General features: G+C 47.6%; 1 protein-coding gene across 1 annotated transcript in view; it reads right to left on the reverse strand.

Moving 5' to 3' along the window:
- Window positions 1–2,893: 2,893 nt before the first annotated feature.
- The window catches only part of LOC121283627 (syntaxin-1A-like), a 239,994-nt gene continuing 229,109 nt past the window's right edge, over window positions 2,894–13,778 (reverse strand). Inside the window, exons 8-9 of the mRNA XM_041198404.1 lie at window positions 6,941–7,078; window positions 2,894–3,099 (exon numbers count right to left, since the gene is read on the reverse strand). Of these exons, the coding sequence (XP_041054338.1) occupies window positions 2,968–3,099; window positions 6,941–7,078 (270 nt within the window). The 3' untranslated portion in view covers window positions 2,894–2,967. The remainder of the gene's footprint in view (window positions 3,100–6,940; window positions 7,079–13,778) is intronic.

Consider the following 13,778-nt stretch of genomic DNA (forward strand, 5'->3'; position numbering starts at 1 on the left):
CCTAATACAGTCAGCAGGATGACTGGACCTAATACAGTCCACAGGATGACCAGGACCTCAATCAGTCTGGAGGATGACTGGGGCTTCAGACAGTCTGCTGTGTGACTGGGACCTAACACAATCTGCAGAATGGCCAGTACCTAATACAGTTAGCAGGATGACTGGGCCTAATACAGTCAACAGGATGACTGGGACAAAATACAGTCAATTGGATGGCAGTGGTCTAAAACAGTCTGCAGGATGGCCGGGGCCTAATACAGTCTGCAGGATGACAGGGACCTAACACAGTCTACAGGGCGACCGGAGTATCATAGAGTCTGAAGGATGACCGGGACCTAATACTGCCAACAAGGTGACCGAGACCTAGTACAGTCTACAGGATGACTGGGACCTAATACTATCAACAGGATGACTGGGACCTAATACAGTCAACAGGATGACTGGGGGCTAATACAGTCAACAGGATGACCGGGCACTTACACAGTATACAGGATGATCGGAACATATTACAGTCAAAAGGATGACTAGGATCTAATGCAGTCACAGGATGACCGGGAACTAATACAGTCAAGAGGACGACTGGGGCTTAATGTAGTCAACAGGGTGGCCGTAGTCTCACACAGTCTGCAGATGACCGGGACCTAATACAGCCAGCAGCGTGACTGGGACCTAACACAGTCAACAGGGTGACCCGAGACCTAGTAGTCTACAGGATGACTGGGACCCAATACAGTCAACAGGATGACCATGGACTAATACAGTCAACAGGAAAACCGGAGCCTAATGCAGTCTACAGGGCGACTGGAGTTTCATTCGGTCTGCAGGATGACCGGGCCTAATGCAGTCTGGAGGATGACCTGGACCCAATACAGTCAGCAAGATCACCAGGATCTAATACAGTCAACTGAATGACTGGACTTAATATAGTCAACATGATGACTGGAGTCTAATACAGTTAACTGGAGATCAGGACCTAATACAATCAACAGGATGACAGGGGTCTAATACAGTCATGGGAGGACCGGGACTTAATACAGTCAACAGGAGGACCGGGAATTAATACAGTCAACAGGATGACTGAGACCTAATACACTGAACAGGATGACCAGAACTTACAACAGTCAACAGGATGACCAGTACCTAAACAGTCAACAGGGTAACTGGGACCTATTACTGTCAGCAGGATGACCGGCATCCAACACAGGCAACAGGATGACTGGGACCTAATACAGTCAACAAGATGACCTGGACCTAACACAGTCAACAGGATGACCTGGAACTAATACAGTGAAAAGGATGACTGGGGCCTAATACAGTCAGCAGGATGACTGGACCTAATACAGTCAACAGGATGAGTGGGGCCTTATGCAGTCACCTGGATGGTGGTGGTCTAAAACAGTCAACAGGATGGCCAGGACCAAATACAGTCAACAGGATGACCGGGACTTAATACACTGAACAGGATGACCAGGACTTAATACAGTCAATAGGATGACCAGTACCTAATACAGTCAGCAGGGTAACTGGGACCTATTACAGTCAGCAGGATGACCGGGACCCAACATAGGCAACAGGATGACTGGGACCTAATGCAGTCACAGGATGACAGGGAACTATCACAGTCCACAGGATGACCGGGGCCAAATACAGGCAGCAAAGTGACTGGGACAAAATACAGTCAACAGGATGACAGGGAACTAATACAATCAACCAAATGACCAGGGTCTAATGCAGTCAACAGCGCGACCAGGACCTCATACAGTCTGCAGGATGCCTGGGACCTCTTACAGTCTGCAGCATGACCAGGACCTAATACAATCAACAGGATGACAGGGAACTAATACAATTAACCAAACGATCAGGGTCTAATGCAGTCAACAGAGCGACCAGGACCTCATACAGTCTGCAGGATGCCTGGGACCTCTTACAGTATGCAGCATGACCAGGGCCTAATGCAGTCTGCAGCATGACCGGGACCTAATACAGTCAACAGGATGACCGGGCACTTACACAGTCAACAGGATGACGGGAACCTATTACAGTCAAAAGGATGACTAGGACCTAACGCAGTCACAGGATGACCGGGAACTAAATTAGCCAACAGGATGAACGGGAACTAAATCAGTCAACAGGATGACTGGGGCTTAATGCAGTCAACAGGGTGACCGGAGTCTCATACAGTTTGCAGGATGACCGGGACCTAATACAGCCAGCGGGGTGACCGGGACCTAACACAATGAACAGGGTGCCGGGACTAGTACAGTCTAAAGGATGGCTGGGACCTAATACAGTCAACAGGATGACTGGGGACTAATACAGTCAACAGGAAAACTGGGGCCTAGTGCAGTCTACAGGGCGACTGGGGTCTCATTAGATCTGCAGGATGACCGGGCCTAATGCAGTCTGGAGGATGACCTAGACCTAATACAGTCAGCAGGATGACCGAGACTTAATACAATCAACAGGATGACTGGGACTTAATACAATCAACAGGATGACCGGGGCCTAATGCAGTCTGCCCGATGACCGTGACCTAAAATAGTAAAATAGTCAACAGGAGGATCAGCACCTAATACAACCAACAGGATGACTGGGACTTCATAGAGTCAACAGGAAAACCAGGGCCTAATGCAGTTTGCAGGATGGCTGGGACCTATTACAGTCTGCGCCTTGATCATGTGAACACGAGGCTTGAGAAACATTGTTTTTCTGTGGTCTCTTGCGATGTGATTAGGGAAGCACAATTCACAAATGGGGTTGCCCATGCCACATGCTGAGGTGGAGACACTCGTACTACTCACCCGTCGCGCTTTACTCTGGTACTTAACCGCCTTTTTCGTGTCGGACACTGCCCTCTCTACGTAGTCAACTGAGTGCTCAACGTTGTATTCGATCCTGTCTATCATCTCACCCTGGGCGTTGAGGAAAGAGCACAGACATGTGAAAATAACCGGTCTTCTCAGGGTGTCATTCTCTCCGGCCACTTACCCGTCTGCTTGTACCCTGAAAGTTAACTGCTTTTTTTGTGCTGTCCTTTGCCTGCGCGACATAATCCGCTGCATTGGTGACATTCTGCTCAATGCTGTTGACCACATCACCCTGAAACAGAGGGAAAGGGTTTACCTCCACAAAGAGCTCAGACACTCCAAGCACACACAACATAACCTCATGCCATTTACCTGCTCATCCTTCCAGCAGTCCTTAAGCCCAGCTGAAGCTCCCGGAGGCTTCATTCTTCAGCCCCACAGTAACTACTGCCCTGTTACATGGAGCTCACGTTCCTATCTCAGGTGTCACTCCAATGGCTCAACTAAATGTGGGGTGAAACACAGCCTGAAAACCGTGTCTCGCCATGGCATACTGAGCCATTCACACTCTCTGGAACTCGCTTATCAGATCATTCAATCACTCCCAAGTGGAAAGTTGCTGAAGTTACTAAAAATACGAATTTAGTTTTGAATCTTAACAGGTGATGATCAGTGAAAGATTTCTAGACTCTATCGCTGCTGTTCAGAACTTTTAAACTGGGTTGAGAATTCCTTTGGAGACTATCTGTAAATGCAGATTTTTCCTGACTTGCCCTCAAAGGTAAAGGAGTGAAGGCTTGTTTTGCTGAGTCTCCTGTGGGTGCCACTGCCATTGCTACTGAGGGAGGGAGAGAATATCGTTATTTCAATTTTTCTCCCAGCCGCCTCAGTCCCCCCTGACCCCCAACTCACTGCAGGGCCAAAATGAAAGGTGGAACAAATGTTTGAGTCCTCTCTCCAAACCCTCCAACCCGCACCTCAGGATCTTCAGGTCTGACTGGGGCCTTCTGGTTACTGAGTCTCTGCCAGCAGCTAAAAGGTCCCAACATGTAGCTGCAGGCCTCGGGTGATCTGGCCTTTGCAGCACTAGGCCCTGCCAAGAATTCAGAAATCCCAGTACTTCACATGTGCTGCTCCTGTCCAATGTTGGCACGGGGGAGGGAGAGAGCTGGAAAACCTGTCCTTTCTTACGTTGGTTATTCCTTATTCATGCAGCGACCAGAGGAATTCTTACCCACTCACAGCTTCTGAACAAACAGCTGCAATGAAACTGTTGGGCCTTGAACTGTGCTGCTGCTCACCCATGGAGTGTGGCTTTCTCCAACAATAGTGAGCAGCAAATTGACCCAGTAAATCTGCTGCTGATATTCACCAGGCCTGAGGCAATGGGAGAAGCTAAGTGAACACTTGTAAAGTGACAAAACTCCACATGTTTGGCAGGGTTGGTGACATGTTTCTGCCTTCATAAAAATAGCCGGCATCATGCAAGCAATTTGTAGCACATGCTATCATGCAAATTACACAGGTTACTGCATGCTGCAAATACAGAGATACAAATACCTGCAGGACTCCACCATCCAGTCCAGGGTATTGGTAGAGAGAGAAAACACAGGCTGTTACCAGCATATGCAGAACAGGCTCAGAGACAGAGCCTCCCAGTAACACTGGAAATCAAAACTACAGTGAGCTCTATTACAGTTCTATTACACCCTCCCCTCAGTCTCACTCTCTAAACTAGTTTGTTTTAGTTTCCCAATATCCCAAGCCTCTCTAGCCCACAGTGGGCTACTTCAGGGGCCAGTATTCGGACCTCTGCTTTTCTTGATCTATATTAATGATCTCGACTTGGGTGTACAGGGGACAATTTCAAAATTAGCAGATGACTCAAAACTTGGAAGTATTGTGAACTGTGCAGAGGATATTGATGGACTTTAAGAGGACACAGACAGGCTGGTATGGGCAGACCAGTGGCAGCTTAAATTTAATGCAGAGAAGGGATAGATCTTGGTAGGAAAAATGTTAGAGGCAACATAAAATAAATGGTACAATTTTAAAGGGGGATACAGGAGCAGAGGGACCTGGGGGTTTTATGAGCATAAATCACTGAATGTGGCAGGACATGTTGGGAAAGTGGCTAACAAGGCAGATGGGAACCAGGCTTTATAAAAAGGGCCATAGAGTATTTAAATGAAGGAACTTCTGATAAACATTTATGAAATGCTGGTTTGGCCCCAGCTGGAGTTTCATGTCCAAATCTGGGCACCACATTTTAGGAAGGATTTGAAGGCATTGGAGATGGTGCAGAAAAGACGTAAGATAATAGCTCGGGGATGAGGAACTTCAGTCAGTGTTCAATGATGGACTGGAGAAGCTGGGGCTGTTATTCTTCGAGAAGAGAATGTCAAAGGGAGATTTGATAGAGGTGTTTAAAATCATGAGGGCCTAAACAGAGTATATAGGGAGAAACTGTTCTTGTTGGCAGAAGGGTCGTGAATCAGAGGACACCGAATTAAAGTGATTGACAAAAGAATCAGAGGTGACAGGAGAAAAAACATTTTCATGCAGCGAGTGGTTAGGATCTGGAATGCACTGCCGGAGAGTGAGTGGAGGCAGATTCAATCATGTCTTTCAAAAGGAAATTGGATAAATATCTGAAGAGAAAAGATTTGCAGGACTATTGGGAAAAAGCAAGAGAGTGGGACTCGCTGAGTTCTCACAGAGAGCTAGTATGGACATGATAGACCAAATAGGCTCCTTCTGTGCTATAACCATTCATTGATTCTATGATTCACAGAGCAGAAACTCAGGTCTTGCCCAGTGTAGGGGACAGGGAGGGCAGGGTTGAGTGCTTGGAGTTGGAGATCTTCAAAGGGGTCTGAGGGGTGATTAGTAAAGGTAACTGGGACATGGGGGGATGGTAGGAGTGGAGTCATTTGTGATCATGACCAGTGAGGGGGTAGGAGGAAGATTCTGTATGTGAAGCAGTTTGGCATGCCCTTGGCTTAGTGGCACACTTGGCTAAGCCAGTCATGAGTTGAAGTCCCACTCCAGAGACTTTGAACTTACAGATACACTGACACTAGTGCAGTACTGGGGTAGTGCTGCCCTGTCAGAGGTGACGTTTTGGGGAACAGACTCAAGAGACTGAATGGCCTGCTCCTATTTTTATACACCTGCTAGTGAATTGTCTCAAGTTTGGAGTTGACCATGTGGATGAATCATCATCGTGAACAGGTTCGACAGTTACTGTGTCAGCACACCACTCACTCTGCACACAGCCTGCACCTCTGGACAGTCCTGAAGTTTGCTAACTCTGCCAGTCTTTCACTTTATCAACTGAAAAAGCGGGTCCTGAATGAAACAGATACTTCTCCTTTCCCAAAGTGAATATCTTACTCCTAGGCTGTATGAAATGAAAGTCAACATAATTGGATATTTTCACAAATAGAAGCACAGAGCCTCACATTGGGAGTGAGAGAGATGTCAATATATGCAGGCCTAATCCCCAGTGGCATCACTCATATTTAGTACGAGGAAATTGTACATCTTTCACATGTGCTCCTTTTAATAAATAGAGAGAAAATGCAGCACCACTTAGTGTGTTACTGAGTTATACAGGTCAAGGAGGTCTAATGTTCTGTCCCCAATGTCTACTATATTAGTTACTTTCCACTGGGTGCTGGTGAAGGTAGTGTGATCGGATTCAATGCTGCTGACTAGGGGAGAAATGATAAGTGAAGAAAACTGGAAGGAAGATTCAGGGATGAAGTCTAAAAACTAAAAAGGAAGATCACACAGCTTCATATTAGAGTCAGTCTGGGATGGACACACAGTAGGTGGGTTACACATAGCACTTTCTCTGACATTGATAATACTCTTTAACATTAACAATGATTAACCAATTGTTTTACTAGTCACAGCGTAAAGTGAAGTGATATATCACACACAGACACACAGGCACACACACACACATAAAGGGACTTGTCAGATCAGGGCATCATGTCAGCTAAAATCAGAATCATCGTGGAGACTATTACTTACTAAGCAGGATCTACTCTATATATATAGTTGTCAGTTAGTGTTTGTGGTACAGGTTCATTATGAGAACACTCTCTGCTCATTCCTTCTCTTACCTGGCTTTCCACCAGCATTGCCATGTCCATGAACATATCGTGCAGCTCACGGATACAGTTCTCCAGTTTGATGATCTCATGGTGTCGTGTTTCAATCTCGTTAAGTGCCTGCTTCGTAATGTTTGAGTCCATTATGATCTATGGGAAAAAGCAGAATCAGCTGATTGCCCGGTGAAGACATTATTTTTAGACCTGACCAGGTAGAAATAAAGCCTGGCACAGGTCTCTAATCTGGACCCTCAGCAGTTTAGATGCAAAGCCCATCGTGTCTGGGCATGCGGTGAACAAAAATGTTACATTTATGAAAACGGGTTTTGGCCACTCTATCTGCACATTCCCAAAGCATCTTCCTCTCCCTTTGCCCAGGTGCAAGGTTGTTTCTTTTTTGCTTCATAAATACATCTTCTTAGTTTCCCTTTTGAATGCTTTGGCCAAGTCTACATTGATGGAGCTTGGTGACTAAAATTCTCCATAAGGTGATAGTTCCTAAAAATGAAATGGTTACTGTTGTGTTACCTTTACAGACAGCTTCCTTTGGTATCACTATACCTTGTAGTCCATGTGAAGATCATCTCCACATTGGCACTACCAATTCTCATAAAGCTTTCTGAAGTTGAGGGAGACACATTTGGCACAGTCCGTCAGTTGGTGAGACAACAAGCGCGTCCCCTGCTCTTGGCCCTTTATCAAAACCTAAGATGTGATAGTAATGTTACAGCCACTTCAGGTTTTCTTGACAATGTTGTGGAAGTATAGGTCTTCAATCAAAGCCACTTTACAGTGATCACCTGTGGAGTCTAAGCCCCAGTGCACCATGGTCAACAGAGCACCACTGCTTTATGGTCCACAATGCCAATGACACTGCCACTCTACAGTTCACACCTCCAGCATGGACTCGATGGGCCAAATGATCTCCTTCTGTGCTCTAATGACACTATGGGCAGAATCATCCAGATTTGCGCATAGTGTGGTAGCGGGTATGAGAAAAGTCATTTTACCCAAAGGCTGCAATGGTGGCTTCTCACACTGTATCATCCCATTCCCAGCGTGTCCCGCCTCATTAATAATGCACTCATGGGAAACAATCCGGATCGCTGGTGGGTGGGCTCGGATTTGCCTGCCATGCCGTGACCTCAGCACTTCCTCAATCCAGGCGTCATATTTAAAGTGCGCCAGAGTGCAGCCTACTTCATGTCTCCAGATCAGGACTGCTCCAGACAGCAGGTAGCCGCAAAAGCAAAGGTGGCGGCAGCCCCCAAATTCAGTGAGGCCTCTCTGGGGTGCCTGCTGGATGCTGTGGAAGCTCGCCACGATGTCCTCTAGACCCATTCTGGCCGAGGAGGGCCACCAGAGTCACTACATTGGCCAGCGAGGCAGTGGCAGCAGCGGTCAGTGCCACCGAAGTGCAGTGGAGGTCAGTCATCCAGTGCAGAAAGGGGATGAATGATCTCATCTGGTCCACCCGGGTAAATCAACCACTTCATCACTCTCAACCCACTTACTCACAAACCCTTTTCACATCCACACGGATCTCACACCTCAAGGGACAACACCACTAACTCCCACACACACCCTCACATCTCCATCAGGCTCATATCTTCTCAAGCTCAATTCCTCATCCCATTCATGGCTCCGCTCACAGCACAAACATTCCACTCAGTGCCATGTGTCCTGCTCACACTCTCTCCATTTGTTTTCATGCAGGGAAAGCTGACTCACATCAGCAGGGAGAGGTCCCAGACCGGAGCTGGAGTTGCCCACATTAGGCTCCTCACTCACTTTGAGGAGCGTGCCATCGCACTGACTGGTGAGGACGTGGACCGTGCCTGTGGTGACGGTGAGGTCGGCGGTGAACACCCACGTGAGGATCCTGCACCACATCAACCCTCCCTCAACATAACTGTGAGTGCTCCCTCTCTCCTGCTTTTGACTCTGCTGTCATGCACTGATTATCTCTACTTCGGTTCACAGGGAGCTCTGCCAACATGCCCTCAACCTGCCTGTCTCTCATCTCCATCCAGGTCCTCACCTCCAGTCAAGAGGACACCTCCAACATTGAAGAGCTGGAAATAAACAGCCTGGAGTAGTCCTGGTCTGAAGGCATGAACTAGGCTGTGCTCTGGTGCATTTTAAATATAGCGTCTGGATTGAGGAAGCGCTGAAGTCACATCATGGAAGGCAAATCCAAGCCTGCCCGCCAGCGATCCGGAGTGTTTCCTGTGAATGCATTATTCTTGAGGTGGGACACGCTGGGAACGGGATGATATGGCATGAAAGTCTGCCATTGCGGCTATTGGGTAAAATTACTCTTTCCACACCTGCTACCACACAGTGCAAATCTGGGATGATTCTGCCCATTGAGTCATTAGAGCACAGAAGGAGACCATTTGGCCCATCGAGCCCATGCTGGAGGTGTGAACTGTTGAGTGACAGTATCATTGGCGTCCTGTGGATCATGAAGCAGTGGTGTTCTGTTGACTGTGGAGCACTGGGGCTTGGACTCATAGGTGATCACTGTAAAGTGGCTTTGAGTGAAGAACCACTACAGTGCTTACCTACACCCTCCACCAGCACTGTGACACACACCTTGGTGGGACCTAGATCTAAAGCAGGCTTGGGTTCACAATCTGGTGGTCACCACATGGAAATGTCTCCACAGCAAGAGGAAGCAGGTTCAGCCGAGCTCCTGGCACTCAGTGGACTGATGGGGAAGATGCATCTGTGAGGTCTGAGTCAGATGAAGATCTGGATCTAGCCTTCCAACTGGAGAGTCAGCAGAAGACTGGGGAACATCATGCAGAGCTGTTGGAAGCCCTTAACAGAATGGTACACGAGTCGAAGAGTACGTCTGCCTGCTCTCTGATGAAGTGGTGCCCACATGTGCACTTATGGAGGTCTCCATGCTAAGGGTGGTGGATGCCATGGAGACCCTGGTCCAGCAGAACTTGGAGACGCACACAGGCCTGCACTCCTTCACAGTTGCCATGGGTAAGTTCCTGTGGTGGCAATGTGAGAGGGAAATGGAGCACCTTGATGTCCCCCCAGGTGCTCCTTCCCCTCAAGGAGTCAGTCTGGGGCCCTCGGGCATCTGAAAGGAGGAGGGACTGCAGCTAGACACACCTGGGTCATCCACTCAGGAATCTCAGAGGCTGGTCCGCTCCCTTCGTGTCCTCTTTGCCTGTCACTCCCTCAAACTCGTCCTCTGTTACCGCAGAGGGAGCAGCTGGCCCAGAGGAAGATGGCCAAAGCAAACCTCAAGTCCTCGGCTCTCCGAAGGATGCACACCAAAGTCATCAGAGGCAACAGGGCCAACCCTCCACCCCTGAGGTACCTAGAAGAAGCGGTAAGCCTGGAAATGTTGAGAAATTCTGATTACAAGTGGTTGCACAGGTGAACACATTTTGTCACCTTATAATCTGAAAATATATCCACTTTCACTGAATAAGGTGTAATGTTGTTTTTCAGCTTCATTGACAGGCTTCATGAGTCCTCCCACTGCAATCAGCTGGCCCATGAGTAATTCTGGAGGGAGAAATATGTGTGTGTGTGTGTGTGTGTGTGTGTGTGTGTGTGTGTGTTTGCGCGCCTTTCAGAAACTTATCCATCACACTCATCTTGCTGTCCTGACCATTTTCAGTGCTGTCTGCTGTCTGCTGTTTCAGTTGTCCATCTGAGCTGATCTGCATCTCCGCCTACCCACTGACTGCCCTCCCATGTAGCACCTGTTCCTGCCCAACACAAGGCTCTGCTCGCTTTCGATTTCTGTGAAATGGTAGTTGTCAAGTTTATCGTTAGCTTCCCCATCCTTTCCCCTCCTCCAGTCACCCATGTTCTTTACCCCATCACTGTCAACCCCCTAGCATCACTTTCCATCTCCACACTGTCACCTGCTAACCTGAATCCTTGTATTTCAAGGATGTCCAGGTGAACGTGCATGTTCCCCACCTTCCTGAGATTCCCAGTCTCATCCAAATGGACCTCCTTGACTTCTCCTTCCCGCCCCCAAGGTTTGAGTCTCCACCAACCTTCCTTGCCATCCCTTCTACCGCTACCGACACACCCTCACCCTCTCACCTTTCCGGCTCGCTCTGCCCCCTCTCACACTCACCATTCCCTCCTATCATGCCCACCCTCAGTTCACTCCCCAGGAGGCAGTCATTGATTTCACAGGTTCCTCCCTTGCACATTCACCTGGACATCCCCCATTACTCCCTCCATCACCTTTATTCCCTCCTCTCCCCAGACAACATCCCCCCTCCAAACTCCCTCCTCACGCCTGGATGCCTTCTCCCCTCCAAAATCTCTCCTTCCCCTGGAAACCTTCCTTCCCTGGACACCTTCCCTCCGAACTTCTTCCCCCCTCCGAACTCCTTGCTTCCTTCAAATTCCTTCCCCCCTCCTAACTCCTTCCCCTACACCTTCCACCCCCCCTTACACCTACTTCCCTACTTGCTGCATTCTCCGCTGTTACACCTTCTTCCCTCTGTTATCCCTCCTCCTTATCTCAAACTCACCACTCTGACACCTTCGTTGCCCACCACCCCAACCTCACCGCCTCCGGACCCCTTCGTCCCCCCCATTCCCAACTTCACCTCCACCCACCCCGTACACCTTCCTCTCCCAGTCAAACCTAGACCTTCCTCTCCCCTGCCTCGCCGATCATTCATCGCAGCCCATGGTCAAGGCTGTGACGTTCTGAAGCAGACCTGAAGCATCAACAGAGACCTCCCACCTTCCATGACCCTCCCTGGGGCAAAGCCATGTCCATGAAAATCCACCCAGCATGAGATGCACGTATTCCTCCAGAGTCCAGTAGCTGTAGGGCTCCAGCATCTTCTGCTCCTCGGATATCCGTGATCTGAGAAAAGCCCTAATGGTAATTCCCGACTTCTGCATGTCGCACTTGTCCAGACGTGTTCTGGGCCGATGTGTTTTCCCGCTGGCGTAATGAGAAAGCTGGCATAGGAGGACGATTCTGGTCGGGCCTTACTTTGCATCCCATTACCAGGGTGCAAATCGGGTTTCACGCCGGCTTCCAGCGGGATTCACATTCTGCCATGGGGGGCACCATCGGATGATCCCACTGGACTTTCACGCTATTGTGAAACCGATTTCTGCCCCTCGCGCTGAATTGTGCCCCCCCACCCACCATGATGCCCGACGCCAAAGGGACCGGACAATTCCGCCTAATGACTTTCTCAGGGCTGCTAAGGGTGGACAGAAACTGAGTATAACTGGCATCATCCTCATTCCAGAAACATGTTAAACTTCAGTTAAGACATATTTCAAGCCAGCAAAATTCATCAACAGATTGTTCACTGTAAGCCTATGACACATTCAATTTACTAATAAACACATCAAGTATAAAGCATAGTTTAACATGGTTAAATATTTGTCCTATTTAATCTGATAAACTGATATGATTTAAAAGTAATGCGTTAGATCAGGCTATCATTACTGATCAGATCCAATGCTTGAGTATCCAGGCACAATCACATGCCGGTAAATTGCAACACAATAGCTCTTATGAAGCCTTTGTCAAGGTGGTTCCCAGATTGGGGCTCAAGGCAGGGTGTAGGCAGATGCTTTGGATGAAGGTCAGCTATCTTTACCGGGTAGAAATCCAATCCTCAATCAGGTTTGTGCACAAAGGAGGAGAAATACTTTACTAAATGCTGCAAAGACACCAAAGGATGGAAGGAGTCAGATTTAGCAATAGGCAGAAAGGGAAGGCTCAGGGCAATGTTTACACAGATTGATTCAGTGTTGAACACTGAGATGAAGGCAGTCCTTAGTCATCTCCATTAGAGCTGTAATCCTAGGAAGATTATAACCAATGCAGTCCTGAGGCACTAAAATAGCTTCAGGCCCGATTTTTATAGTGTTTAAGTGATTGGGTTTCGAATTAGCTCAAAATTTTGCACCTGGAGTCCTGATCTAAATTTTTTAACAAATAACTTTCCTTTCTCCTTCAGCCAATTTCTTATCCATTCCCTAACATCCACCTGTAATCCCCAAATTCGACTGATAAATGTTGACCAATATGTTTTGGAGGTCTAGGTATGTCATGTCATAAGATCATGACAGAATTTAAGCAAGTTGATCAGGAAGAATCTTCCCTCATTTGAACCTATGTTGGTTATTGTTTGTTTGGTTAATATTGTACAGATAATCCTCAAGCTTATTCGTGGGAATCAATTCAATGGTTTTAAACCACCCCCCACTATACTGATTACTCTGTCAGTTTAAATAACACCAGGTTTCAGACCTAATTGGGTGATGTCTGCCCATCTTCAAGGCCATCTAGCCCATAATTGGTTCTAATGTCCGAGGAACCTGAACTCTTCCATCCTTACCATTGATCCAACAATGCATTGATAGCTCTTATTTTATTATTTCTATTCTGACCTGTTTGCAGCAAGAGACATAATCTTGAGACTGCTATTTCTAAGGATCTGTCCTTTATTCAGTCTATTCCTTAATTCCTAAAAGACATTTTGCAAGATTTCAATTCTACTCCTTTGTATGTCATTGCTTCCAAAATGAACCACCGCTCTTTGTGGGGCCTTGCTGTGTGCAAATTGGTTGTGAAACACTTTGGGGCACCCTGAAATGTGAAAAGAGCTATATAAATGCAAACTCTTTCTTCGTATCCTTGTCACCTCATCAAAATTCTTTCCTCAATTATCGTCAAAAATCAATTAAATAGCCGTTCATTTAATCGCAGTTTGTGGGATCATGCTCTGCACAAGGTGCTGCAATCACTGAACTTCATAAAAACAGCTAATGCACTTTAAGGTTGTTTGTGTAGGGTTTTGAGCTTGTCTTCAGAGACATG

Source organism: Carcharodon carcharias, chromosome 10 (genome assembly GCF_017639515.1).
Source record: "Carcharodon carcharias isolate sCarCar2 chromosome 10, sCarCar2.pri, whole genome shotgun sequence".
Lineage (NCBI taxonomy): Eukaryota > Metazoa > Chordata > Chondrichthyes > Lamniformes > Lamnidae > Carcharodon > Carcharodon carcharias.